The 27,324-nt window shown below is 52.1% G+C and overlaps 10 protein-coding genes across 10 annotated transcripts; 2 read left to right on the top strand and 8 right to left on the bottom strand.

Moving 5' to 3' along the window:
• Nucleotides 1-952: 952 nt before the first annotated feature.
• On the bottom strand, nucleotides 953-2,221 carry N0V89_006905 (uncharacterized protein; the record flags this gene model as incomplete). Its single annotated transcript, XM_056215671.1, has 1 exon — nucleotides 953-2,221. One exon carries the CDS (start codon nucleotides 2,219-2,221, stop codon nucleotides 953-955), a length of 1,269 nt encoding a protein of 422 aa, XP_056069918.1.
• Nucleotides 2,222-3,612: 1,391 nt separating this feature from the next.
• On the bottom strand, nucleotides 3,613-4,471 carry N0V89_006904 (uncharacterized protein; the record flags this gene model as incomplete). Its single annotated transcript, XM_056215670.1, has 2 exons — nucleotides 3,613-4,036; nucleotides 4,089-4,471. 2 exons carry the CDS (start codon nucleotides 4,469-4,471, stop codon nucleotides 3,613-3,615), a joined length of 807 nt encoding a protein of 268 aa, XP_056069917.1.
• A 1,699-nt stretch (nucleotides 4,472-6,170) lies between these two features.
• On the bottom strand, nucleotides 6,171-7,131 carry IDI1 (isopentenyl-diphosphate delta-isomerase idi1; the record flags this gene model as incomplete). Its single annotated transcript, XM_056215669.1, has 3 exons — nucleotides 6,171-6,406; nucleotides 6,457-6,795; nucleotides 6,873-7,131. 3 exons carry the CDS (start codon nucleotides 7,129-7,131, stop codon nucleotides 6,171-6,173), a joined length of 834 nt encoding a protein of 277 aa, XP_056069916.1.
• Nucleotides 7,132-7,614: 483 nt separating this feature from the next.
• Nucleotides 7,615-9,164, bottom strand: LYS21 (homocitrate synthase lys21; the record flags this gene model as incomplete). Its single annotated transcript, XM_056215668.1, has 3 exons — nucleotides 7,615-8,771; nucleotides 8,831-8,895; nucleotides 8,947-9,164. 3 exons carry the CDS (start codon nucleotides 9,162-9,164, stop codon nucleotides 7,615-7,617), a joined length of 1,440 nt encoding a protein of 479 aa, XP_056069915.1.
• An 807-nt stretch (nucleotides 9,165-9,971) lies between these two features.
• On the bottom strand, nucleotides 9,972-10,594 carry N0V89_006901 (uncharacterized protein; the record flags this gene model as incomplete). The annotated part of the gene is made up of 2 exons (XM_056215667.1): nucleotides 9,972-10,442; nucleotides 10,490-10,594. 2 exons carry the CDS (start codon nucleotides 10,592-10,594, stop codon nucleotides 9,972-9,974), a joined length of 576 nt encoding a protein of 191 aa, XP_056069914.1.
• Nucleotides 10,595-12,666: 2,072 nt separating this feature from the next.
• N0V89_006900 (uncharacterized protein) lies at nucleotides 12,667-15,359 on the top strand (the record flags this gene model as incomplete). The annotated part of the gene is made up of 4 exons (XM_056215666.1): nucleotides 12,667-12,957; nucleotides 13,016-13,457; nucleotides 13,508-13,945; nucleotides 13,999-15,359. The coding sequence occupies 4 exons, from the start codon at nucleotides 12,667-12,669 to the stop codon at nucleotides 15,357-15,359; spliced, it is 2,532 nt and encodes an 843-aa protein (XP_056069913.1).
• A 397-nt stretch (nucleotides 15,360-15,756) lies between these two features.
• Nucleotides 15,757-16,420, bottom strand: N0V89_006899 (uncharacterized protein; the record flags this gene model as incomplete). Its single annotated transcript, XM_056215665.1, has 2 exons — nucleotides 15,757-16,058; nucleotides 16,123-16,420. 2 exons carry the CDS (start codon nucleotides 16,418-16,420, stop codon nucleotides 15,757-15,759), a joined length of 600 nt encoding a protein of 199 aa, XP_056069912.1.
• A 1,639-nt stretch (nucleotides 16,421-18,059) lies between these two features.
• On the bottom strand, nucleotides 18,060-20,620 carry N0V89_006898 (uncharacterized protein; the record flags this gene model as incomplete). Its single annotated transcript, XM_056215664.1, has 2 exons — nucleotides 18,060-19,426; nucleotides 19,462-20,620. The coding sequence occupies 2 exons, from the start codon at nucleotides 20,618-20,620 to the stop codon at nucleotides 18,060-18,062; spliced, it is 2,526 nt and encodes an 841-aa protein (XP_056069911.1).
• A 688-nt stretch (nucleotides 20,621-21,308) lies between these two features.
• Nucleotides 21,309-22,096, top strand: N0V89_006897 (uncharacterized protein; the record flags this gene model as incomplete). Its single annotated transcript, XM_056215663.1, has 2 exons — nucleotides 21,309-21,399; nucleotides 21,459-22,096. The coding sequence occupies 2 exons, from the start codon at nucleotides 21,309-21,311 to the stop codon at nucleotides 22,094-22,096; spliced, it is 729 nt and encodes a 242-aa protein (XP_056069910.1).
• A 2,948-nt stretch (nucleotides 22,097-25,044) lies between these two features.
• N0V89_006896 (uncharacterized protein) lies at nucleotides 25,045-26,664 on the bottom strand (the record flags this gene model as incomplete). Its single annotated transcript, XM_056215662.1, has 1 exon — nucleotides 25,045-26,664. The coding sequence occupies one exon, from the start codon at nucleotides 26,662-26,664 to the stop codon at nucleotides 25,045-25,047; it is 1,620 nt and encodes a 539-aa protein (XP_056069909.1).
• Between the last annotated feature and the right edge of the window lie 660 nt (nucleotides 26,665-27,324).

Genomic DNA, 27,324 nt, shown 5'->3' with positions numbered 1-27,324 from the left:
AACTTAACGTTCTCATCTACTACAAAATTGGACCGACTCTCCTTATAGCTACAGGCTTTCAGACTTAATAACTCAACCGCTGGCTCGCCTTCAATTCTATGTTTAGTCCTCTTGTGCCTCCTTGCATTGGCTCTCCTCGCAGTGACGTATGTGCATCCTGGAATATCGCAGCTATGTTTCACCCTCTTGTGCACCATCTGGTCGTGTTCCCAGAGCAATTTGCGGTGGCGAAACGTTTCCGAGCATTTTCGACAGGCATGCTTGAGGTGTTTGTGCCTGATGTGGTTCCTGAGCTGACCTTTAGCTGCGTTCATGAGACAATAGCTTTGCTGGGGGCTCGTTGTAGAGCTTGCTGATGGCGTCGTTTGATGTTACACTCACTGGAGTTATTTACGCTCGGTGAATGTAGCTAAGCAAGCGAGTTCTTCGCACTCGAATGGTCACAAAAAATCGCGGATGATAGCAATACCGGTGCTCTGACATGTTTGGATCACTTTGTGGAATATCTCCGGCGAGCGATGTTACATTCGGAAATTGAGGCGTGGCCGTGATGTGACCAAGTCCCATGGAAACTTTGCATCTCGACGTAAGACAAGGAAACAAGCATAAAGACATTGGGGAAGTAGGACAGTTGCAATGATGAATTGTGAAATTGATTCGCGCCGGGGTATTAATGACTTTTGCGTCTGACTAGTTTTCCTTCATTATGCATGCAAAACAAATGCGTCCAGATCCCAGAATGAACAACAGCCTAACCGCGTCTTTTCCTCACGCCGGATGCACCCAAATCCTGAGATTTTGTCAAACGCCTCGAACCCCGACCGCCCCAAAATAGCGCCGTGCAGAGAGAAAATGAATGCAGCAAACATAACATGCCAACCGTGCCCTCCGCCCGTAGTAAAAATGCAGGGAATCCCGTCGTCGAAATCGTATCGTATCGTGTCCGTCTTGGCTACCACCCTCCAGCGAACGCGAGAAAGGCATCGACGAAATCCACCCAGTCCTGCCCATTGAGCGTCCCCGCCCTTCTCCTTTCCCACAGCCTTGCTACACTCTTTTGCAACCACCCAACCGCCAGCTCAGCCGCGTCTTTCGTCCCGTCATTCCGCACAACCTCCACCTTTCCCCCAGCATACTTCTCACTCAAATCGATACTGAAACATGCATCCCCGTCCGGCGGACAATACTGCTCAACCACCAAAGCATATGCCGGCATCCCCGGCACCAGCGCAACGTTCGCACCCGCCTCTTCCCTAGCATGGCTCGTCCCAGGTTTGAACAACTTCCCACGTACCGCGATAGTGACCAGTCGTAGCAGCCCTGCCCCATCGCCCAGCCGGATGATCCAGTCGCGGAAGGCCTCGTACATCATTTTGAATTCGAGCTTGATGGTCCAGGTGTTATACGAGTAGAAGATGGCAAGGGCTTCCGCGCGGACAAGGCGTGAAACAGAGGCGAGCGGGTGCTGCATGGCGTCGTTGAAGGTGGAGAGGCAGTAGATGAGGGGATGGGAGAGGACGAGGTCGGGGAGGCGGAGGTAAATTTGGTGGCGGAGTTCTGGCGGGAGGGTAAGAAATGTGGTTGGGAGGGAGGTGATGAAGTTGGACGTGGAGCTAGTGATGGGCGTGAGGGCGAGGCTCTCGACGCCCGAGTCGTACTGGGAATCTAGGTCGAAGGGCTCGATTATGGGTTCGTCAGGCTGGCTTGAGGTTATGGTAAGTGGTGAGGATTGTGGGATGTCGAGTTGCAAGGCTCCGTAGTCCAGGCTTCGGATTGATCCGACCTCAGAGAAGGGGTCTGTAAATACGCCCTCGTCTAGATCCGCCACGTCGTCCATATCTATGCCCACATGTCTATCTGGTGATTCTAGGCCCAGCTTCGCGATCTTGGGAGGTAATTGGTGTGTCGTGGGAGTGCTGGGGGATGGTAATTGGGTCGCTGAACGTTTTGATGCCATTCTGCCTACGGTCTGATGCGAGATCTTGCGACCGCGATCCCTCTCGTTTGTGGTTGCTGCCTCTACGTCCTCAATGTGCTGTACACTCGCCTTCGAAGCGTCAGCGCCCGGGTCGCAGAGGCCACAGCTAGGTGTCGACTGTACACTAGTGTCCAGCGCCTGCAGCTTGGGTGAGTGCTGCTGCTTGGAGACCTGGGCCACATCGTCGGGTGGTGTTAAGCCTGTGACCGAGTATCGACGCTGTATTTGGGGCATTGGCGCCATGGCGGTGGTGTTAGAGTCGACGACGGTGGTGGTACGACGGGCAGGTAAACGATCGATCGAGCGAGGGTAAAAAGGCGACGGCGATGCCTCTGTGGAACGTGATTGTCGGCTCTCGCGCGCAAAATTTGCGCTGTTTGATGCGTTGGCAGCCTGACGTGCACGGGAGGCACTGGAGGACGCGTCTGTCCTGGGCTGGACGTTTCGGAAGCTTGCGGGGTTGAACGCCAATCGCACGTTATCGATATCGTCTCAGGGTCTTTGCGGAGAGCGGTTGAGAGACCGTTGAATACACTATAGCGAGAGTGAGTAGAATGAAGTCCAACTTTTGAGAAGGAGAGAGATCTGCACATGCGCCGTCTGACCCAGGCTGGAAGTGAGAGGGCCGTGTTTCATGCGGCCAAGGACGTGTTGGCTTTGAATCCACAGGAGCACGACATGCCATCTCGCTCACCGCAAAGGGACCGGCCCACTGCATAATAAGCGGGCTGCAAGGTCGAATGAAGTCTTCATTTGCGAGCTCAAGTCTGGTTTGGTTGGCCTTCCTCAATAGCACTTCCGGCCATACTGCCGCTATCAACACTGCTTTCGTCAGCGAATACACCGACAGCCTGAGGCAGGATGTAATCGAGCATTTTAGAACGCATTAATGCCACCTCATCGCCTCTATGCATAATCAGCCTCCCTCTGCCGCTACACTTACTGTGTATGTACATTACCGCATACGCGCATGCGCTGAGCCACGATTAATCAAACCACCACCATTCACCTGTCGCCGCGCATCCCGTCATCCGATCTTTGCGATAGCAACAAGATTGAGATAGTCGAGGGCTACTGAGTTCAAACAGCGACTCGTGTGGTATATGAGGCGCCTTTCCAACGTATCACACTGTTGAGGACCCGGGCAAGTGAAGCGGTGGAGACGTTCCGTTGATCGCCCGTACCCCTGAGCATGACCGTGGCTTCCGTTCTCCACGACACCGTCGATATACCACGCACCCACGGTCTTGTGGATTGTTTGTAAACAAGGTGACGCGCCGACAGATGATGCCAGTGACTTCCTGGCTCACAGAAACACGATTCGCAGACATTCTATCGATTTTGCTTGCATTGCGACACGCCGTTTTCTACGAGAGCACGGGAAGACTGCAAATATGAACGAACAATCATTAATTCGCAAACGACGATGTTCTGATGCTGATGCTGAGTAGCAATGCTATATCAATGGTGAGTAATGAGCGAAACAAGTACAAGCAAAACCACAATCTCCCTGATTTCTGTTGGAGAAATCTTCCCAACCCTTATCTCGTTGGATCATCAATCCATTTCTTCCCCCAGCATACGTGTTGAATCCATGCTCTTACATCTTCTTCCATCCCATCTCGCCCGACACTCTACTTCTTCTCCCCCCTCACCGGCTCCCTCACCATAATGTCCAACTCCACATTCCTTTCCGCGCGATGCAAATAGACTGTCCGCACAGTCTCAAATCCAAAGCGCCTATAAATCGGCGGATTCTTCTCATTACTACTCTCCAAGTAGACCGGTGCGCCGTCCTTATCCGCCTGGCTGGTCACATGACGGATGAGCTTGGAGGCATTCCCTTTACCACGGCCTCGCAGGGAGGTACCGATGTACACGAGATACCAAGAAGAATCGTCGCGAGCGCCGAGCGTACCGTGCTTCATGTCATGGAGGAGGGGCAGGAATTCGGTGAAGAAGCGGCGTTTGCCTTCGGCGGAAAGGCGGTAGTTGAGGCGCCACATGCCTGATTGGAACATCGTGAGGTAGTCATCCATGTTGGTGCCGGGAGGCATCCTGCGACTGTAAGCTGGTGTGGAAAAGGGATGGAGAGGAAAGATAAACGCACCACAGGGCGACGGCCTCGAAGTCTCCTACGGTAGTGACGAGGCCTTTCAGGATGTGAGCATACGTCACGTATTCGAGAATCTCCACATGCAGATCCCACTTCTCCTGCTCTGTCCAATGCGTGCGGTCGGGCGTGTCGACGGGGTAGCGGACTGCTTCGTCCTCCGCGAACGCCTCGGCCAGGCAAGCAGCGGCCTGCTTGTACTCTGCCGTCGTGACAACGCGGACACCCTCCGGCAACGGAGGGATAGGCACAGTAGTCGGTCGTAAGTTGAGAAGCTTTAGGAGGTTCAGAGGAGCACCAGTAGTGTTAATGTCAGCAGCGTTCAGCGATGAATTCTTGGGCTCGAAGTCGACGCGAAGCGGGCTAATGGTAGTCGCCATGATTGCGGATTCGCGTAAGGTTTACTACTAGTATTCAAGTGGGATCTGCCGCTTCTCTTGATGATGGGTAAGTCCGTAGTATACGCCAGCGTGAAGGTGGTGTGGCCAGACGGATCTGGACTCGGAGATGGGATGAAGGGAATCGAGATGTCACTCGAACCGGGTGATGCTAGATCAAGGCCTGCAGTTCAAAGCACGCTGCTGGGATGCAATTAGTTTGAAGGTGGTCGATATGGCAGCATGTGAAGCAAGGCCCGAAGCCATCGATTGCCTGCCCATAGTATACCTTTTGTCGATGGTAGTCTACGTTTCAGCGGGACGAGTACTATCTCCTGTATGAACTTTGGAGAGCTGCGATCTTGACACGGTTTCGACGCGAGCGGGAAACCGTAGGGAGGTGCAAGCTTGACGGACGTCAACCGACATCAATAGGCTGAAGCTACTTAAGCTGCCCTTGAGTGGGAGATATGTTTTCGGACGATGCGTTCAAGCTGCTTGCTTGATGTATGCCTGTGCTGCGTTCGTTGTGATGTGCAACTGTGAGCGGGGTGCAGTTGTGGAAGGAGATGTATGGCTGCGGAGACTGTCGGCGCTTGCTTTTTCGAGACGTGAGGCTTGTCACAGGACCAGTGGTCGTCCTTTGTATCAGGCTTGGCTGGATCCTGGCCACCGGATAGCGGACAGCGAAGGATTGTTGAGTAAGACCAACTGCAGCGGAGAGCGTGGGGGTTGAGTGACGGCGGAGCTGGTTGGCGGAATACGCTTGGCTGTGACGACAAAGCTGCACAAAGTCGTACCAGAGAGTGCTTCTGAAGCTACGGAGAAGTACTGGGCCATGTCACTTGATATACTCCGCCCTCTAACACATGTACCGTGACCGATAACCCCAGACTAAGGCGGGCCCTATCTCTGCCGTGCCGAAGAGCCCCTGCCCGTGATGGTTAGTGTGCTTCATCTTGCGGGCGTCACCCAGCATTCAGTGTAGTCAGCATCGTCGATGAGCATCCGGCACGACTGTCCCGTTTGCTCATTGTGAATCATTACAACACAGAAGGAGGGATGATGCTGAAAGATGAGCTGGAAACCGGACAAGGACGTCCGTAGCCAACAAAAAGTGAAGCTCACGGAGTGCCGTCGAGGCGTGTTGTTGGTCGGAAGGAATGTGGGGTGTCGGGAATCGTTCGCCAGCGTGCGGCTGTACCTGCCTTACTGAGTTAGAGCGCCTCTGATCGCTGCGTCGACTCGTATCTGATCCTCCATTTGCTAATGACTACGGGTCAGTTCCGCGCTTCGTGATACTTATCTGGCGGTCCTTGCATATGGTTCTTCAATGTCATGTCTGAAGTTGATGGTCAAGCGAGGTACGCAGTTGTGCTACATTGTGGGTCAAGGGCAAACGACGAGAGGAGCGTACCTAGGTAGGGACAGTCTCACGAGGCGTAATGCAAGTCCAGTGCGTGGGGAATGGTCACTTGGCCTACATGTACATCCAATTCGCCGAGTGGTATCTGTTATCTGCGCGGCCTCGCCAGCGTTCCTAGCATTGCAAACCGGGAGCCGCGCCGCGCCGCGTGTTTCCAACCCAATCAAACCCATTCCCACTTCCTAGCTCTCCGACGCTGACTCTTGTGACATCTTCTCACCGCCACGTCAAAGGTATCGCTGACAATTGACCGACAGAAGAAGAATATCTACGGCCCTACAACATTCTTCGGATCTCCTTCTCGCCCAAGTACTTCTCCAGGCCCGAGTCAAGGTGGCTCCACCACTCGTACAACATGCTCTCGCAAATGAGCTTGAACCACGGCGTGAACTTGAGCGAAGGGTCCTTGAACATGGTCTTCAGGTCCTCCTGAGAGACGAATCGGGAATCTCGCACCTCGTTCGGGTTTATGTTCAGATCGACGTCGGCCTTGATGAAGAGGATATAGTCAACTGCGCCTTGTTAGCCTTCCCTGTTTGCCGATTCCCTAAGATATACCAACTCTCATGCTCGCCCCACTTGCCGTCGCTCGGTGAGACGTAGTGTATTCTTGTGAGGAAGCGGAAGTCATCGATGGGCACCTGCTCCGCCTTGATGCCGAGCTCCTGGTCCAGCTTGCGCTGCGCCGCGCGGCGCACTCCTTGTGTAGCCTCCTCTAGATTTGAGCCAGTCTCTCCTGGAATGCCCAGAGGATGTGAGCAGCAAGTGTTCGTCCACATGTCGGGGAAAGTGATCTTCTCGGATGCGCGCTGTTGGAGGAGCAATCGATTCTGCGAGTCGAAGAGGAAGACGGAGAAAGCGCGGTGGAGCAGACCCTTGTTGATATTCTCCATCAGATGTGCTAGAGTATGTTAGCAGCACTCAGAGAGGGTGACTAGGCAGGGTCGTGTGATCGCATGCCACCCTACAACTACCCACCGTATTTCTTGGTCGCACTGCCGATTGGGAGGTCATTCTCGTCCAAGACAATGCACACCTCGTCCATCAATCGTATTTGCTCCTCATTGTAGCCGTCGAGCGCATTGTCGCTGGTGGCGGAAGCGTGCGAGCCACCGATTATTGTGGTGTTCACTTCGGGGAACAGTTGTTGAACATTCTCAGCGGTGATCGCAGGCTGCGCCACGGTGATCGGTTGCGTGACCGTGACAGGCTGGGTAATTGTTTCGGTAGTGCTCATATTGTAGGGTCGAGCAGGTAGGGTATCAAGAGGCGGCGTCGAAGCGTGGAGGAAGCGGTGGAGAGGGGCAATAAATTGATGAAAACAAAGCGCTAAGACCGCCCTGCAGAGCTTCGAGACCCTGGAGTAGCCGCCTCAGTGGTCCGTGCAACTCATTAACGAATCCTCGGAAGTTTCCATGTCTGGTCAATACCGAACACTGCATATTTCGAAGACAGCATGCCTATCAATTGACAGGTGCAAGCCCAAAAGATACTGGTGAACTTGTTCATGATTGTTCACGCACTATTGGCACATTTCTATGTAAAGTACGTGCCATCGCCATAAATACGTAGGCAGGCCAGGTATCAAGATAGACGAACTTTTCCGGATCCGGAAGATAGATGCAACAGCTGGCCCAAAACTAGATCGAGACAAATATGAAAACCCGTTCAACTCCGATGCGTTCACTGCTTTGGTAATGTCGCGGCTCGAGGAAGTTTTCTACCTCTTCTTAGCCGGTGGTGCGTCGGCCGCTGCTTCGGCGTCGAGCTGGCGCTTCTCCTTGACGCTGCCGAGCTTCTCTTCTGCGGCCTTCATCTTGGCTTGGTCTTCAGCTGAGAGACCCTCCAGGAGTGGCTTGTTCTCATTGTTAACGAGGTTGTGGTGGTACGCGGAGATGATCGCGTCAGTGTCATCGAGGGTGATCTTCTTGACGTCTGCCATGATCTTGATCTGCGCGGTAACCTCCTTGTACTGCGCATCGGTCATGTTGTAACCGAGCTGGTCGGCACGGCTCTTGATGGCATTCCAGCCAGTCAATCTGCTGGCGAAGTGCACGTATCTCGACATTCCGAAATCGGCGGGTGAGATGATCTCGTACGTGGAGGGATTGTTGAGGATAGCCTTGGCGTGGATACCAGCCTTATGTGTGAAGGCACAGAAACCGGTGATGTAGTTGTTGAAGGGGATGTTGACCTCGACCATCTCGGCCACGAGTTCCTCAACCTCCTTGAGCTTCTTGATGTTGTACTTACCCATGACGTAATCGCGGTCTGCAACGATCATGCGAGCCATCAAGCCTCCAAGAGGAGTGATACCATTTCGCTCGCCAATACCCAATACGGAGGTATCAATGTGCGTGGCGCCAGCTTCCAAGGCGCAGTAAGCGTTCGCGATGGCGCAACCTGAGTCGTTGTGGAAATGCGTCTCAATATCACAAGAGACAACACCTCTCAGCGTACGGACGAGATCGTACACCTGTCTGGGGCTTGCACAGCCGACTGTGTCCGCAATACCAACACGGTTGACGCCAACCTTGTCCACGGCGCTGTACAGGGACAGCAGATCGACAAGGTCTGATCGGAAGGAGTCCTCCGAACTGAATCGGATCTCCTTACCCTGGGACTTGACGTATTGAATAACCTCGAGTGCCGCATTCTTGATATACGTCATATCCTTGCCGTGAGAGTGTTCGCGGAGGTAGCTTGATGTGCCGATAACGACATCGAGACCGTCAACGCCCGTCTGGACGGCGATCTTGGCATCTTCCATGTTGCATCGTACGTGAGTGAGGATCTTAGCCTTGAGGCCGAGCTTGCAGATGGCTTCGCAGTCGCGGCGCGATTGCTCCGAAGCGGCAGGGCTCGTCAACTCGATGTCTGGCGAGAAACGTCAGTATGAGTTTCTTCAGATAAATTTGTTCCTGGGGTCCACGTACAGTCAACACCAAAGTCGTCAAGAGCTTTGGCGATCTTGATCTTGGCTTCGAGGTCAAAGTAGGCGCTGTGATTGATTAGCTCGCGAGTACATGTGCCGGGGCTTAGCGGTACGCACTTCGCAAATTGTTCGCCCTCACGGAGGGTCGACTCGATGATCTTGAAGCGGCTGATGTTGGAGAGGAAGTCGCCTACGGGCTGGTATGGCGACGACTTGTGGTGAGGCACCGGGTTTGCGCGAGCCTCAATGGCAGTGTACTGGTTGGCATCGCCGTTGCTGGCGCCGTTGGTACCGTTGGTGCCATTGGCGGGTGTCTCTTCAATGGAGGGACACATGGTTGCTTGTGGGTGTGGGAATGGAGAGCAAGAATGTATCGGGGGAATAGCGCGGGTATTTGAAGGACTCGCGCAGTATGCGAGTGAGTCAAGAGGTCAAGAAACAATTTTCTCTCGTTGGCTGCGATGATGAAAGCGATGGGGCCGGGAATCGGCCACGCTTGGGTCTGAGGGTGGTCTGGGCGTCGTGGGAGGCGGGGAAATCGCTGCCGTTCGGGACCTCTTTTTTTCTGTACGCGACATGCACCTTCATGGGTTCGTCTCCGCATGCTATGCCCGATGACTGAAATCTGGAGGCCAATTGGCAAATCAAGTTGCGCAGATTGATTTGCATCCGGCAATAACGTTCACCGCCTTAAATTCGTGTATTACCTGCGTCTCCGGGCACGCGACTTTTCCGAGCACCCAGAACTGACTCACACGTCATCGCAGACCGAACCTAACAGCGAGAACTCGGTAAGAACGTCTCCCTATATACCGCACACAGCACAAAATAGAATATTGGTCTAGTGGAACCCCATGTTGGCCCATCAGTATTTCTTCTGGTTTATCGCACCAATTCTCACCGGGTGCTTGTACCTCATGACTCTCGGGGCATACTGATGATACAGTCATATCAATCTGCAAAAGAAAACTCCTAACTAATGAAGTCGAGGTATGCTAGATTGCGGATCTCGTCCGACACTCCCGACAAGTGTGGATCTGGCCCGAATAGCCATCGCTTATCCTTCGAGCTGTCACATCTCCTGATACCTTGTACTTTTGAGTCACCTTTCCTGCAAAGTTTCCGGGACCAACTCATCCCCTTCAATCCTTCCTCCGCATCTCACCCACCTTACCCTTGAATACATTTCCCCCCTTCCGATCGGTCAACCACTTATCACCCTCGAACCCGTCCGTCACACCCTTTATTTCATTCTCCGCAAAGATGTGATATTGCGGGAATCCCAATTCGTACCCCCATCCACCTTTCCTCGGAACATGTCTTCCGTACTCATCCTCCCATGCTTCCTCCTCCACCTTGTCCCCGATTAAAGCCTCTTCGTCAAGAGCCCCAATGTTGATCTCGACGAGATCCGGATCTTTCTTATCATTGAACGACAGCGGCGATCCGCACGTCGAACAGAACCCACGCGAGGTAGTCGGTCCGCTGGCGTAGGTTTTATAGGTTGGCAGAGAGCTAAGGCTGGGACTGAGATGCGCGACGGGGAAGGATATGTTCTGCGGAAGGAGCGACCCAGAGTGTTTGCGGCACATAGTGCATTGGCAGATGCCGTTCTGTTCTTCGGTGAATAACATATGTAGAAAGGGAAGGTAGAGCATACGCCTTTGGGAGGCCAATCGGAGTCGTTGGGAAAGCGAATCGTGAAGCGGATGGCGCCGCAGAGGCACCCGCCTGTGATACTTGAGGGTCGCGCACGCTCTGGCATGTTGCCGGTTTGCGGACCGTAAGAAATACGACGATTGCTTATATATCTTGAACGAAGGCATGTTGAGATTTGTAATCAATCGATCGTCTGGCACGCCCTTCGGCTGACATTGGTTGGCTGCTCGGTCAAGGTTCTTGCTGCAGGAACACGAGAATGCGAGAGGAGGACACGCTTCTGTGGAAGCGACTACTCACGGTACAATATGAAACGGGTGGTATCATTACTACATTGTTTCTGTTCCCATCCAATGCAGAATAGCTTGCAGATTTCAATAGGGTCACGAGAAAGGTTGGCAGTGTTGCATGACAGGTTTTATTTCTATACATCCAGTGTCCATCAAGCAGAGCACAGGAACGACTCTCGACCTTTCTCCGCGTGAGGCAAGTGAACATCGCTCCCGAAACAAGCCTCCCCGCTGTGTCCCTGTTCTGACACACAGACAACCAAAGTCCCCCATAATTACAATACAGAGCACAGAGCACAAGCACACAGGCATCTATGAAACCACTTACGGCGTATTGGTAGATAGTTATGCCCAAGCTGCCAGAGACATTGCTACCGCAAATCTCGTTGGTGTTTCCACGGCAAGTCTGTTGGCAGTAAGAATCTGGCTTCAGCTGACCGTAGGTCGTGCTGCTGTTTGCGTTGATTTGGTTGTCACACCCTGGCACCAGTCAGTTCTGATGAAAGTGGATAGTCGAAGATGATTTACGTACAACACTGGTTGTCGGCCGTTCCAATGTAGGTCCAGGTCCCGGGGGCAAGTGCCGAGCACTTGGTTTGACAATTGCTGAAGCCGTTCGGGCTGTACCTGTTGTTATAAGCTACTCCATCGTTACCTGTCGGCCTTCCGCCCAAGGCACGGGGTGTAGTAGGGTATGTATTGTCGCTTGAGAGTGTCAATTTGGTCCAGATATTCTACAGACATTGACTGACGTATAGCACCCAAGGTAGGTCCAGCCGGCGGGCAGGTTGGTTGGGAGACTAGCAGCGGCCGCGAGAGTGGCCAAGGCCACCGCTCCGAGGAGGCGGTTGGCGTTCACCATTGTTGCCGTTTCAGAGTAGAGGATCAGGAGTAAGTTCAAGCAAAGACAAAGATAGAACAAGTGAAGATCCTAGCATCTAGTCAGTAATAGCCATCTATATCGATCCAGGGCCTAACTTGCAGGCGAAAAGTTTTAGTAAGAATTGTGTTTTGGATAAAGATTGGAAAGGACGTAGCTGGAAAGCCGACGAAATGATTGTTAGTAACGGAAGCGAAATACGGAAAGAAAGTAAAGAACAATCTTTGGGATCCGTAGGCGTTTAAATCTGAGGCACTGGAGGCGCATTCCTGGGAAGATGTGGATGTGGCGCGTTTGAAGCGCGTCTGCCGGCAAGGGCGTCTGGAATGAAGGGAGGCGGCAGTCTCCTATGCGCCGCCTCGGTATGACAAGCATCGGCAAGATGACAATCTTTGGGAAGGATAGTCAGTTCTTGAACCGGGTTGGCAAACGGGTCGTTATTTGGCAGTCTTCCCTTGATGTACTAGGGTCGGATTTCTGTTCATTGCAGGCTTGTACGGAATAGACATAACAGGTGACCCTCGAGAAGGATGGGCAGCCGGAAACCCTGTCAATCTATTGATTTCTAGTTCACACACAGTGCCGCATTGAAGTTAATCTCGTGTATGACCAGCGAGACATTTGCCCGGATAGACCCACGGCTCATATACAAAGATGTGGTGTTTGACGGTCTACCTGCAGGGGTGTTTGTAGTGCCGTCCCGAAATAGTGCGCCTCGGTTCCGTCCGGTGGTCCGCTCCACCTGGATGACGAGCGATAACGCGCTCACGACGACCACCAACTAGAGTAATTCACAAACACCTCCGAGCGCGACTGCCTACCGAACTGCTTGCGCCTTGTCGCCGGCAGTCATGCTTCACGTTCGCTAGATCCAAACATCGGCCTTGGCCAGTCGAAGCTCACATCGTCAAAGAAATCGCCGTCCGACGCAGCAGCCGGGAAACAATGGAGCAACAATCAGCTTTCACGAACGTAACCTCGTTGTTGCCCTCACCAGCGGACTTACTCATGGCTGTGCCGCGCTTGCTCTCAAAAGCAGGTGCGCTCGGTGAACACATCGACAGCGTCTTTGGCAAGATCCGATCAGGCGGCAGCATCATCGCGGAACCGACTTTCGCCAATCTCACCAACGCGACCGCAGCGACAACATCGGGGAAATTCGTTCAGGAGTCTGTCGCGGCCGCTGCAAACGCTGGTCTGGCACTCCAGGACGACATGAACATCTTCCAGGCGCTCAAGAACGTTGGGTCGTTCTTCAGCTACATCACTTCTAAATGGGCTATAGCCACTTTCTCTATTGTAAAGACCACCTGCAGGGTTGGGTATTACAAAGAACGCAAATCTGACCATTCGCTAGGCCATCCTACTTAATCGTACATACTTCTACGCCTCGAGCCGAGTGCCCCTCTCGTTCGATCGCCTCCACCTGCGCCTCGCCCTATACCTTCTCCCATTGCTCCTTTTCGTGTACAGGATACAGAGTGTGCTCCAGGCTATCCGCTGCCAGACAAATCCGAATTGGACAAGCATGCAATATGGTCCTACTGGGCGGCAATTGGACACCGATTTTGCCGGCGACGGTGGCTTTCTATGGCGTGCAAGTTCAGCATTACTCTTCTGGGAAGACGTGGAAAGTTCTTGCAAGGCAGTCAAGATGTTTCCGATCGCACCAGATAGTACACGGCCGGCTGGATCCCTAGCGCTGCTATGGCCCTTATTCATCTCGCTCGGGTTTGGTCAATTTGTTGAGACGTTGTCGTGTGCCCTTCAAGGACGTCACCCCGTCCCGGAGGTGGGCAGTAAGTACCCTCATTTTGGCAGCAAATTTCGGTAGCTGATCTCCTATTAGTGACCATCTTCGAGCATTCGTTAGCCTTCGCAGAGGCCGAGGCAGTTGTCTCCCGACCTTTCACCCTGGACTCAACCCAATTTTTCAAGCCGCAAAAGCTCCTCACTCCTGATTCTACGGAACTTACACTCACCCGGGCGACAATTTCTTCATTTGCAAATGTACCCCCTGAGGTCTTGTTAATATCATTGATTTCCAGTGTCAGCCATTTCTCAAGCAACTTTCTCGCCATCATTGGATACCGCGCTCGATTCCGACTTGTGACTACTGCTATATGGGGAGCCGCCTATATGGCCACCTTTGCCTGGAGTGTCATACGATTTGCAACGAATGACTTCGATTCCGGCCGGCACGTAGGCATCTTGAGATTCCCCACCGTTTGCATGGTTGGTTTCATACCTCACCTCGTTATCATTGCGGGAATTTTATGTTGTGGCGGTACGTTGGCTCGTGTTGCTTTGCTTTGTTGGATTCGTACTGACTCTTTGAAGTAATCTACTTGCTTGCTCTGGGTATTACCGTCCTGAATCCTCCGCCCGGGCAACCTAATGCAACATGGCGCGAGCGGTTTGTGACCGCCTATGGAAACCTCCATGCTAACATACACTTATCTGCAATCACTCCATTAAGCGTTAGCTGGAACGAGGACTTTTACACTGCCGTGCTCAAGGTTGGGCTCACTGTTCTGACTGCAGCAAGCGAGGCGGTCTTTCTCAATGAGGCAATGCGTGTCAATGTGCACTCATCAACCTGGTTGGAACGGAAGAGATATCATGAAACGGCCGCTCGCCGTAGACAAGTTGGCCAGAAGTCGAATAATGCAGTTGGGGTGGATGCTCAAGCAGATACAGGATACGCACGAGAAAGGAAGACTAGGGACGCTGATGCGTCGTCGCCTGATGCAATGGAAGCTCTGGGACAGCAGGATCACGGCGTCGGACTGCAACACCGACAAGGACGATGGACGCTAACTCTTAGATTCCTCAGGGGCATCCTGGCGCTCTTGTTGTTTGTGCAGGCTAGATTGCTAGTAGCCATCATGCAGAAGCTGCACATCACCTGGCGTCCTCAGTGGCTGGTTCGTCTTTCCCAACAGCGGTTGAACGAGGAAGCCAAACGTCGGCAAGGCGTTCCGCCATCAGAGCGAGAGCCATGGCTCGTTGTGGACGACATCACCGGACGTAAGTCTCGGAGACGAGCAGACATTTCTTTCGATGTGGAAGCTGTCACACGGGAAAGATTGCAGAGTACCGGTGCCTACGACGAGCGGGGCCCTTCCGACTCTGAAGCGCACATATCCAACTATCTCTACGATTGGTGGAGAGGAGGCGGGAAATGGGGCGATCTCGACACGAGTGGTGATTACGTTCCATCCTCTGCTGATGATGATGACACAACAAGCATTATGTCCTTTTCCACGACATCGGATGCCGAGGATTGGTCGGATACGGACGATGAAGGGCAACGAACGCCGACACAAACATCGTTTGGGGATAGCCGAGAGTCTACGCCTATGCAAGCCGATACGCTGGATATATCGCGTCTCTCACGCCTGCTGGACCCACAATCGAAAGACGACAGGGAAGAGGCTAAGATGCTGGGACGCCATTTACAAAGCTCAGGTGTGATGACGCGTTCACAGTACCGTCGAATTCTTCAGAGGAATGATATCAAGCTCTTAGCTTCCACTCGCCACCGTACCCCCGGCGCAGCTTCAATGTCACCTGACGAGGAAGAGCAGATCTTGGAAGAGTTCATGCTCGACAGACGGGACGCAGCGGCCAAGAGTAATGCTGGCTCATGGGACAGCGGCGCTGAAGGCATGGGTAGCGAAGGTCCCCAGTGTGTGTAGTGTGCCAGATCAGTCCTCGGACAGTTTTGGTCTGGCCGTGCGGTTGTCTGTCCCTGTGTGATGATTGTAGGGTCGGACTGGCATCGAAGAATTACACCACTTGCGTGTGCTGCCGAACGAATGTCACGGCCTACTCAAGGCTGTTTGTGCCATGATGATTGGGCCAGCACTGGAAGTATCTGCATTGTGGGCATGTGGGTTTGTTTCAATACATGTACTTTTTTTCTTTAAAGATGTCTCTTCGTAGTTGTTGATACATTGACAGTGAGACTATGTTCAGGGTGAAGAATGATGTGTTGCCCAGTGGCCACCTTGTTAATGGCGACTTTTGCCAACATACTTCGTATGATTTAGAAGAGCACGATTCCCAACACATATATCTTTCTCCTCAATTCCCTCACTCCTTCGGTCCTAAGCTCTCCGGCGGCTTGGTAATCTTAGTCAGATAATCCCCATTCAGGGTCTTCATCACCTTCCCCAACCCTTCATGGCTGTAATCCTTCTCGTTCCACATATCCTTGTGATACTTGACTTTATTGTGCTGATCCAGCGTAAGCGTGACCAGAGAATTTACTTTCTTGGGCACAGGCATCGGTTTGGGCGTGTACTCTTGCTGTAGCTTGAAGATGATTTCGTCAGGCTTAGAGGATACCACCTCAGTTTTGATGGTCTTGGAGGAAGCCATTATTTTGGGAATCCCTATACGCACTGAGGTGAGTAACGGGAAGGAGGCGAATAGGGAAAATAGGGGGGTTGGACGTACCATACCACTGTCCCGCAATTTTATACCTCGTATCACAAAAACTCCACGGGTCATCGTAAACAGACTCCTCAGCGTAAACTTGCATGTCCTGCTCATTTGCGCTACCGGAGTAGAGACTACATATTGACTGGACGATACGCTGGCGTTCTGGCTCTAGTTCAATAGATTTCTCAGGATGGGGCTCGTAGTCGACGCCTGAGGAGCTGTTCTTAGATGGGTCCGGATTTTGGGTGAGGGAGACGGGGTCGGGGCGTTTTTCGTAGTCTTGCATTAGGGATTCGGCGCGTTGACCGGACATTCTGAATATAGCGTTGAAGGTTTTGAAAGATGTAGGTTGGTGTAGTATAATGATCTGGAAGTCTCATGGAGGTAAGTGATTGCTTTGATCAATCGATGGCTCGAGTCATGACGTCAGAATAGTGTATGTAGAAGTGGAAGACGGGCATTGTAGGTCGTCAGAATTACGTTCTAGTTATGTTAGTATCTATTTTGAATACCTGGCGTGTGGTATCTTGAAGAGAGCTTTGGGCTGTGTAATCGAAGGGGTACTAATGCTGGATGGTGCCCTAAAGAAGGAGCTTCCATCGCTGGAGTAGGCTATCGAAGACGATGTCACTCCCGCCGCTTTGTTCTCGCGGTATGAACGCTCCCTTACAACAGACGATTCCAATTCTCAAACGCTCATCGCTGTGAGTGGTCCTGTTGCGGAAGATGTGGTGGAGGTTGAGCGCAGTGACGTCACGTAAATTCCATTGCGCCCGAGACCGCCACGCCTTAACATTGGAGGCGGGTACGGAGAAGAAACATATGGTTAAATCCATTGCACGCTCCAGCCAAGCTTAGGCAGTGTGGCTCTTGATTCGGAAGCTTTGCTCCCGTGGGTGCTTTCGGAACGATGCGCATGCGGCTTGAGTACGTTAAATGGAAAATAGTATACGTTATTTCAAGATCTACGACCGGGGAGAGTATGACTACGGTGTGAGTCTATCAGCAGGTGGCAATCAGAGCAAGTGCTGCAAACATTGGGCCTTGAGCATCTCTAAGCAATCATCATAGGTCTGTCACAATCGTCTTATTAAGGCTGGCGAACCTGGGCATGGAGTGAAGAAAAGAAAAAGAACTTCGCCCGCACCAGCGTGAATACCACCTGGAACTACTGGTGGGCAGCGGGATGGAAGGTTGATTTAACGAAGGAGGATATCGGGCGACAGCTTGAAGCGGAGTAAGTTATAGAAAACATCTCTAATCTTATATGATACCGAACCTACTTAGATACAGCGTAGACCCGACTCTGTGGCTGCCAGTCCTCACCAAAGGGGAATTGCAGCGCCGTATGGCTAATCTCAAGACTAGCTCCATAGCTTCAAGTGCGAAGCCAAAGAACCATCCAGAGGGACGGCAGTATATTCCAGTCGATTCGCGTGACGAGCCGGTTTGGGATGAGAAGATCCACGGACCATACAACTATGGCTGGTTGTCAAAACCAACAAGGGAGACGGGGTAACAGGATATGGTCCTGCTGACTGAGAGCTTGAGGACTCTTGAGAGGGTGATGAGATCATGAAGAACGGACTGGTCACTCATCGGTAAACACGATCAAAGAAAACATCAACCTGGCAACATGCAGTTCTGTACGACGGTATGCTTGCTTATAGCTCTCTGTGACTGACATTCTGTAGAGAACACTGCATTGGACAACTAAACTTCTTATTCAGGCTCTCTGTTGGCCGCTTTCCTCGTTCCTCTCCACCTTTTCCCTCATGCTGCAGCAAGTCACGTTTAATGAAGGCAAGATAGCATCGCTAACGCGCTGCATGTCGTCCCCCATAACTTATTTCGACAGTTGCGATGTTCCTTAACCAGAATCAAATAGAAAAATTCACCTCTCTCACAAAGGGTCGACGCAGAACAACTTGAGATACCCACATGTTCATCCTCTAAGCGAGCTTGAAAGTCTCTCGCGTCCAACCGTAAACACGCTCGAGCCGACGACCGAAACGACGCGCCATGGCGTAGGGGATGTCGCTGTCGGGATGAGGCTCGTGGAACTGGATGCCCCGCTCGACATTGGTGTTTCCCTGCGGAGTGAACTGCCACGCCGATCCCTGGAGCTTCTCCGCTGAGAAACCAGTACGAATCATAGTGCGCTTGAACTCGTCCCATTTCACTACCTTAGGGACATCTCCTGCTTGGGCATGCATGCCGAAGATGGATTTGATCGTCTTGAAAGTGCGCTTATCCACTTTCACGTGCTTAAGTGCTGTGGACTTTTCATCGGTGACGGACATATCCAAAGAGGTCGCAGGAAACGTCCGCGTTGGGTTCGGCATTCCGTGGGTTTTGGGCTTTGCGTTGCTCACTCCCGCGCATCTATCGAAGACGCCAGTGATCTGCTTCGAAACATCGTGTAAGACTCTGGAAAGAGGCACATACACGTGTTCTGACATGGAAGTCTTCTCGTCGATCCATGCTGGTGTACGACGCATATGTTCAGCAAGGCAAGGCTGAATAAGCTCATGCTGAGCTTGGCCCGTAGACTCCGCTAAGAACATGTCGAGATGAGTCCAGAATGAGTCCAAATTCTTCTCCGCTGCTCGCATTTGCTCAACATTCTGGCGGTTCGGGAAATGGTGAATTGGATAGTTCAAACAGCCCTGTGGTATATCTACGGCAGTCACCAGAGGTTTGTACTTATCCAAAGCGTTGAACCACTTCAGAAAATGTTGGAGGCCTTCTTTGTTGGACAGCTTCTCTTCGCAATGCCCATGATCTTCGAGAAACAGCTGGACTTCCGGGCTAAGTCTCCAGAGGCTGAGCTGACGAAGACACTCGACCATGATTGACAGACTCCCGAGTTTCTGAGATACGCGTGGAGAGATCATAGTTTGCGCCCCGGAATTCTTCCTCAGGATGGAATCGAGCTGGTCGAGCTTATGAAAGAAGACGCCATCTGAGACTCGACCCTTCCCGCTGGCATCGAAGAAATTAAAAACATGCATCAACTCTGCTTCAAGTTGATCTCCTGTGGCATTATTTCTGATTTTGAAGCAGAGTTCGCGAAGACCTTGCTCCCTCGTGTATAAGTGCCTCATTCCTGGGGAGCCCCAAGTGTCATACCGAATGGACTTAGTCAGGGTATCCTTCATGTGGCGAGCGAATAGGTCAATGACTTGCACAGCATGAAAATTGGTGTGCAAATCATTGACCACGCCGTCCTCGAACAACTGGCATAAACGATCTGCGGTCTCGTATAACGTCTTAAAGTATGCAAGATTGAGATAAGCCTCACGGACGACCTGGGTGACTACCTCACTTGTGAGGCTGCGTCTTGAAACGGACCAATGCACTTGGCCCTTGATGTCATGTCCATAATCATCTCTGTGCGATGACTCCACTCATCACGGATTGTATCGGCCATATATGAGGGATCTTCTCGCAATGCCCATATATGATCTTTCGCGTTGTTAAACAGACCGGCTAAGTATGCGCGGAGCCTGTGAAAATCTACCGTGGATCGCGCACGATAAGGTGCAAGTAGAATTGTATCTGCGAAGATGGTGTGTTCGGTGGTTTTGTTGACCCTGTCGGAAAGAGCATCTTTTGTGAGAATGGGAACATTCATAAGAGCTTCTCCACTCTTGTCGTGTAAGATCTCCTTGACGCAGGCGACAAGAAAGGCCATGATATGTTGCTGAACATATAGCAGGTGGAGACCCTGTCGCTGGCAGTATTCGATTGACTCCTCACTCAGGTTGCTAGTGATCTCGACGTCACCTTCCAAGATGATCCGGACATGTCCATACACGCCGGGGCTTGGGTCTTTCGTGAATCGGAAGTGCATGCTGATCTGCTCCTTATCACGACCTGGACAGCCTGGAGCTTTTCCGAATGGGTTGAACAAGCTTTCGGATAAGGCAAACGTCCATGGTAGATTGTACGCTCGGGCGTTCAGAAATACTAATAGCGGTTGCGTCTTGCACAAGTCTTCGAGATTGATATACGGCCAGAGTAGTACATCACTTAGAGACGAAGTTTCCTCTTGGTTAGCGAATCTCTCAAGGTAGATAATGTCCAGGTCAGGACGATGCCCTTCTGGCATGTGTGGTGACACCTTCAAAAGGAGAGCACGCCTCTCGTTCCGTGTTTTCGCGATCCATCGACGACGTATCTCTGGTTCATGGCGCTCCATCACAGCCTCGAGATAGTTGAAATCGTTGCCGAGTGCCACACTGAGGTCATCAGCGAGCCTCTGAATGACGCGCGCGAGCTCCAGTGTCATGGGCACCTTGCGGTAGAGCACACGAAGTACAGCTTTAAGCTCATGAGATGCATTTGCGTCGCTAGTTTCGGTCGCGTCGGCCATGAAACTTTCCATGGCGGAGTATATCTTGTTTTGAATTTCTTCAGTCGCAGTATCGTCGCTGACAGCGTGAGCATGTAAGTGTGCCTCCATCGGTCCGAGCAAAGACTCCTCGTTGTCCTGTTCGTTGTGCGCCATGACGAATTCGTCATGCCTACACCTGTGAGTCCCCGCATAGAAAACATGTCGCAATGTTTCTTACTTAGTAGGATTGGCCATTGTTCGGGTAGCTGGAAGGCCGCCAGTGGACAACGATGCGACCGCGGATGCGGGTGGCATTGAGGAGCAGAGAAAGAGCTCGAAGCGCGCGCGTTGGGTAATTTGAGATAAGTGAGGTGACGGTGTGTAGTCAATTCGGTAGTGCTTAAGGTGAAAGTGAGGGCCAAAGTGAGTGAACAATCAAGCTGGTGAACCTTGTCAAGTCTTAGCCACGTAATCAGCCAACTTACATGCGAAGTGTTCTTGAGCCTGGAAACTAGTAGCTGTTGGCCTGTAGAATGATCTAAAACGAGATCACATATTGCCTGCCCGAAACGCAGTATGCGATTGCTTGCAAGTCCGGGTGAAGTCGGATCGAAACTCATTCACATCGACGCGTTGACCAGACAACCGCTACACCCCACGACACGAAACAAATCACACTATGTGAATATGGCAGCCACTGCTATGGCCACGTCACAGAGGCTGCGCGGTTATAGAACGGGGACGCGTTCTCGAAACACGCTCCAGCTCCCACATCGCCTAGGTCAACCGCATCTCGACCGAATCTTGAATTAAGCGCAGCGGCAAGGCAAATCGAGCAACCACCGACCATATATCATTCAAGATGGCCGCGAAGCGTAAAGCCCCCAAGAAGCCGAAAGGCATCCCGAAGAACACGAATGCAGCTCGAGCGCCCACACCGCGCAAGAATACAGGTATACAGATTCGCGCATTTCCCCTCTGCATACACTAGCTAACGAGCTCCGCAAAACAGTCTCCAGCAATGCAAACACACCAATCCCCAACCACCCCTGGATCGGCCTCTCCGCAGCCGCCAGACGCGACCTCGATCTTCAAAACTACGGCTTCAAGAACAGCAAGGTTCCCTCCGTCTTACCCGTGCTGAAGCTTCCGCGCTTGAAGCTACCGAACAGGCGATCTTTTGTTCAGCGCTTCATGGACCTCATGCAGAACAAGATCTTCGCCCTCCGCGAGTACTTCCTGCCAGAAGTCAAGAACCTCATCTGGCACAACATCGACAAGACGAAGCGGGCCAAGAGCGAGCAGTCCATGTTGGCCGAGGCTGCGAATCCCAACGGTCTGTTGGCTGTCTCCTATCGCGCACAGGACTGTATCCGTCTGATTCTATGCTATGTTGCGTTGTTTGCGATGGAGGATAAGTGGGAGGATACGAATGGCGTTTTGGGTGGGAATGATGAGTACCGCAAGGCGGAGCGCGCGATTAATCTGATCAACCGCAATGCCATCTGGGAGAAGCTGAGGCTGGAAATTGCGGACCAACTACCTGGTAATGATAAGGGGACGAGGGAGCAGCGCGCTGAGTTCGTCTTGCAGGGAGCTTTGAGGCTTGCTGGGGAAGGTGATCACGCCGAAGAGACCGGGGAGATGTGAGGCGGTATGGTTGAGAATAGCGCAATTGTTTACATGGATATTGAGATGGCGGATCGTCTGCCTCGGGGCTTGAGACTGTTGCTTTCAGCAGCAGCTTTTCTGACTATGAGGCCACAGATGATGGCAACTAAGATGTCGATACGTCTGGTGGCAGGCAGGGTGTGATGGGTCTGAATAATTCACGAGTGCGGGTATGATCGCGTTGATGATATTTTGCTTCAAGCTTCTCCTGGAAGGCACTTGCGCATGCTTTAGAACTTTGCTTTGGATCATGTCACGCGTTGGAGTATAACGCTTTCTTAGCTAGTTTGAAAGGATATTCAAGTGTTTCCATAAAGCAAGTAAACTCAGATAGCAAAGCCAAGGCCCAGCTTATTAACTGCCCGCTTCCCCTAAGTTTCACGTCAAGACCGACCCAACATTTCCAAACACTGACTCTGCAAACAAGCACTAAGCTCCAACTATGCCTTCAACTATGCCTTTAACAAGGGAAGACCTGCACACCGCCCTCACCCAGATCCGCATCTTTACCAGCAGCGCATCATCACCGAACCACACGCCCTTCTTCCACGACAACCCCTCAATACGCGTTTCAAGATTCCTCACCATCGACAAGCAAGGCGTATTACTTTCGGCCAACATTCAGAATATGTGCTGGGCCATGCACGGCCAAGTCAGGATCAATGCAAGCTGCTGGGATAACAACAGTCGTCAAAGAGTGAAGTGGGCTTTTGGAAAGCTATTGGAGGAATTGATAAGGGCGATAAGGGGGCTACCACTGGCGCATGATATTAGAGGTGTGACTGAATTGGTGGAAGAGGTGTTTGCGGATTGGATTACGGTGGTAGGAGTCAAGAGGGATAAGTAACGTGGCGTTGGGGTTGTCGCATCACGAGAGGAACCTCTGCGTGATTAGAAACTCTTAGTTTTGTGTGTGATAGCCTAATTTTGTGATTCTGAGGAAGATTTGAGATTATCCTGAGGCTTCTGCTTGTACTGTTCGTGAAGACAAACAGTGTTCTAAGCAACGCAATTGTGTCAATGTGTATTTGACATACTATGCAGAGGCATTATAAGAACATTTGGATTCAAAAGCCCATAAATCATTCTAAACTTTCTGTGGCACAGTATGGGTGAGAATTTCCAGCGAGACACCGATGGTGTGCTTTGAAGTTCCAGTAAAGTAATCTGAAAGATCATGTACGACTTGATGAGCCGGCTCGTTGTGGCAGAATATGGTTTTGACCTGCAGGGTCTGTCTCCTTGTAGGAGTCTCCCGGCACAAATCCAGCTAGCAAAGCCCGAGGTTCACCCTATTAGCCTCGAGATGCTCAGCAATCTCCAGCCTGGCTCTGATGTGGAGCGCTTCCTCAGCCGCTGCTTCACTTCCTAGGGCATTGGTATCAAAGGAAGCTAGAGACTGTTTTAGGAATGCGTCGTTATCACCTACCTCTTTCGCGAGCTCTATCAAGAGCGAGCGCTCCAGCCACTTGTCCGGAGTGGCCCTTATCTTTGTCGGAAACAGGTTCCGATTGCGCTCCCAAACTGCGACGTTTGAACGTTTTCGGCGAAAGATTGTCATCAAGAAGTTGAAGTAGAGAAACCTTCTTCTGGGTCTTATTGTGGCCGAGTCAATCTTGCCCGAGTAGCTGGACAACATCGTTACGTCCGGCGGTCAAGTTCCATCGTTTATGTGACTAGAGCGCTAACATGCGTTGAATACAGTGTATCTCCATCGTTCGCGGTCAACTGTTAGATCTACTCCGCAACAGGTCAGTAGACCTTGGGTCCACTTGGACCAAGATGCAATGACAGTATCTAGTGCCTTAGAATAAGATGCGTGGCATTCCCTAAGTATACTGAGACAGGTCGCGCAGAAGTTCAGGTGGCTAACCAGACATGTATGTGCGCATATTATGGAAGTGAAAGAAGCGAACTGAGAACGTTCCGGAAATGATGAAGAGCTTCTTTGGCAAACTTCCTAATCGGGCAATCTTGTGTTATGGTGTCGAATGTGGTACGGTCACCTTCACTTTTTTAACGACAGATGAATGGCCCGTGCGCTGGGCCCAAGCTCAATCCGCGCACGCACTGTCCATGCAGCTTCGTTCTAGGAATGATGGAGAGCTCTCTTGCCTAACTTCCTAATCGGGTAATGAAAGGTAGAAGTGTCGATTGTCTTGTCAGTCACCGTCACTTTCAGGTCGATGGCCCGTGCGCTATCAATATGGCCCAAGCTCAACTGCACTCAACGGTCAACCCTCTTCGCGTCATCTGACCTGTCCTCCGTTACCTTTTTTCTTATTCCACCAGCGAATGCCTCGCTGCCATTGCGAAACTCACTAAACGAGTGGGTACTTTGCGCAGGGTCTGTATGATCTGCCACTCGTCATTCCGCAACCGACGGGGGACACGCCGTGTCTGAGATCGCACGCACGATGGCATATTTCGAAGATTGTGACCATGGGACGAGCTAGCGCAGAGATGACGGACAGGCTACTAGAAGACCATAATGTCTGTCTGAGGTTCACATGGGAGAAGGGGGATATTCTGGTTAGTGATTTGTGCCTATAATGCATACGCGGACAGAGCTTGAGGTTGAAAAGGGGAAGGAACTGTGAAGGTTGCTCGTGAGTCAAGTGAGGTGATCTGGACGAAAGATTGCAGTTGCAGGACGGAGTAAGGTGATATCCAGGATCCTGGATGCACTCGTGAACTGCACTGCTTTGGAAGGTCGTCGGGACGAATTGCAAACTTTGAATGGGAAAGTAGAATTGAGTATTTACAGAAATATGATGATGGAAAACATGGTATAAAGTCAGTCAATCGTAAATCATTGCTTCAGAGGTATCCGTAAAACGCGGCAAGTACAGCGGGGACAAAGCCCATCATCAGTCTGATCGCCTCCCAGACTCAACCCACAAAGCCTATGTGCTTTCCTCTTACTCTTACTTGGTGGAGTGCTCGACCGTCTCCTCACGCTGGCCCTTCATGTCGTAGCCTGCAAATGTGGCGTTGATGCGCCCCTGGATGCTGTTGCGACGTTCGACGCCAGCCTCGTGGTCAGCATCAACACGGTAGCCGCCGGTGATGGGGTTGACATGTGCGCCAGCAAGGCTGGAGCGGCGAACTTGCTCGATCTCCGCAATCGAGAGACGCTTCTCGTCATAGTGGACAGTCTGAACAGCTCCACCAACAGCACCGCCTTCAAGCGCAGTTGCAACCACGTTCTCGCCCTTGATGCGGAGGATGTGCCTGCCGTGGCGGATCCAGTGGGAGGTGACGTAGGCCAGGACGACGATGAAGCCAACCATGGGAACGAGGTAGGAGATGCGGGTGGAGCTAGCATCGGCGATAGCGCCATGAATTGGCGGAAAGACTGCGCCGCCCGAGACCCCCATGACGAGGATACCAGCACCGCGACGGGTGTTGCGGCCCAGGTTCGCGGTTCCAAGCGTGAAGATGCTAGGGTACATCGGAGCCATGAAGAAGAAGATGACGATGATGCATGCGACGCCCGCGGTGCCGTGCGCGTTCGAAACGTAGGCTGAGAGGGCAATGCACACTGCAGCGTACACCATGAGGACGAAGTTGGACTCTAGGAAATAAGCGACACCAGCAGCGATGAAGCGACCAACGGTGAAGGTAATGAGACCGTAAGAGAGTAGGCGAGCACCCTCCTCCGCAGTGAACGAGGCTGCCTCAGTAGCGTAGTTGATGAAGAAGGTTGCGATGCTGACCTGAGCGCCGACGTAAGCGAACTGGGCGACAAAACCGAACATCATGTTGTACTCCTTCCACAGCGGCTTCTGCTCGATGATGTTGCCATATTGGTCCATGGGAAGACCGAGCTCTTCAGAGTCTCCCCCAACAATGGATGCTGAGCGCCCAGCGGCTTCCGACACTTCAGGCAACTTCGAGAAGAAGAAGAGGACACCGACAGCGACACCAGCGCAAGCTACAGCAAGATAGACATATTGGACGTTCGTGAGAGAGTTCGCATTCTCGCCAGAGAAGAAAGCCTTGGAAGCGATCAAAGGGCCGGTGAAAGAGGCTACACCGTTCCAGCTCTGACAGAACTGGAGACGAGCAGAAGCGGTAGCCGGATGTCCAATAACGACAGCATAGGAGTTGGCAGAGGTTTCCAAGGTAGCAAGACCGCATGCGATCACGAAGGTGCAAGCCAAGAAGCCACCGAAAGCGGCCTTCTCATTCGTTGGGGTCGAGAAATGAGCGACTGGCCAGAAGAAGATGGCTCCGAGCGAGTACAGAGTGAGACCCATGAGAATGGTGACTTTGTAGCCTTTGCGCTTGAGGACTTCGGCGGCAACCGGAGAGAAGCAGAGATAACCGCCACCGAAGTACATGACCTGGAGACCGGTAGACTCGAGACGTGTGACGCCAAGGACGGTTTGGAAGTGCTTGTTGAGGACATCGAGAAGACCGTAAGAGAAACCCCAGAGGAAAAAGAGGGAGATGACCAAGCTCAGAGGATAGATGAGTTTCTTGCCGCTGAGATATCCCCCGGCCACTCCGGGGGAGTCTGTAGGAATTCCACCACCAGCCATTGTTGTGCTTGTATCCTTTGGACTGTCGGAGATGGACTCGAAACAATACTCAATTAGAATGAGTATGTGTTGATGATGTTCAAGGCCAAGTGATGGTGATGGGCACTGCTGATGATCCAGAGTGGTGGGCAAGCATGTTGTCTTTATAGAGGCGAGCCGTCTACCACAAAGTCTCGCAAGCCTTGCGGCGCACCCCAAAGTCGTGATACGCCATGATAGTTCAGAATCCAGATTGATCAAGGATACACTAGCTCAGCGCTACTGTAGGAAGGACTGGGCTTGTGTGGATGCTTGGCAGATGGCTAGCCTTGTGCTACCCCGAGAGTCTCTCCGCACCCCGCCTCAACTGCGAGTGTGCTAGTCGCTCCCCAGGCATTCGGACGTGAAGGTCTCCACTCCAGGCTACGTGTATGGATCCCTGTCTGGGGCATGGCATCACTTTGCCCTCGTGACCTTCGAACCACATTGGACTGTCTTCTTCGTACGCAGCATCGAGATCCTCTCGTTCTTGAATATCTTGTGGGTGTTTCCGTGCGTGGACCATCCAGGTCGACGCTTCCATTGGTGAGCAATTCTCCAGGAATTCGAATAATCCAGCCAAGTTACCGGTAGCATGAGAACCTCAACAGCTTCTTCTAGCTGGCTTCTAGCGTTGTTCGA

This window comes from Didymosphaeria variabile, assembly GCF_027946475.1.
Source record: "Didymosphaeria variabile strain IMI 356815 chromosome Unknown scaffold_5, whole genome shotgun sequence".
Taxonomy (NCBI): domain Eukaryota; kingdom Fungi; phylum Ascomycota; class Dothideomycetes; order Pleosporales; family Didymosphaeriaceae; genus Didymosphaeria; species Didymosphaeria variabile.
This window is presented reverse-complemented; position numbering and strand designations above follow the sequence as displayed.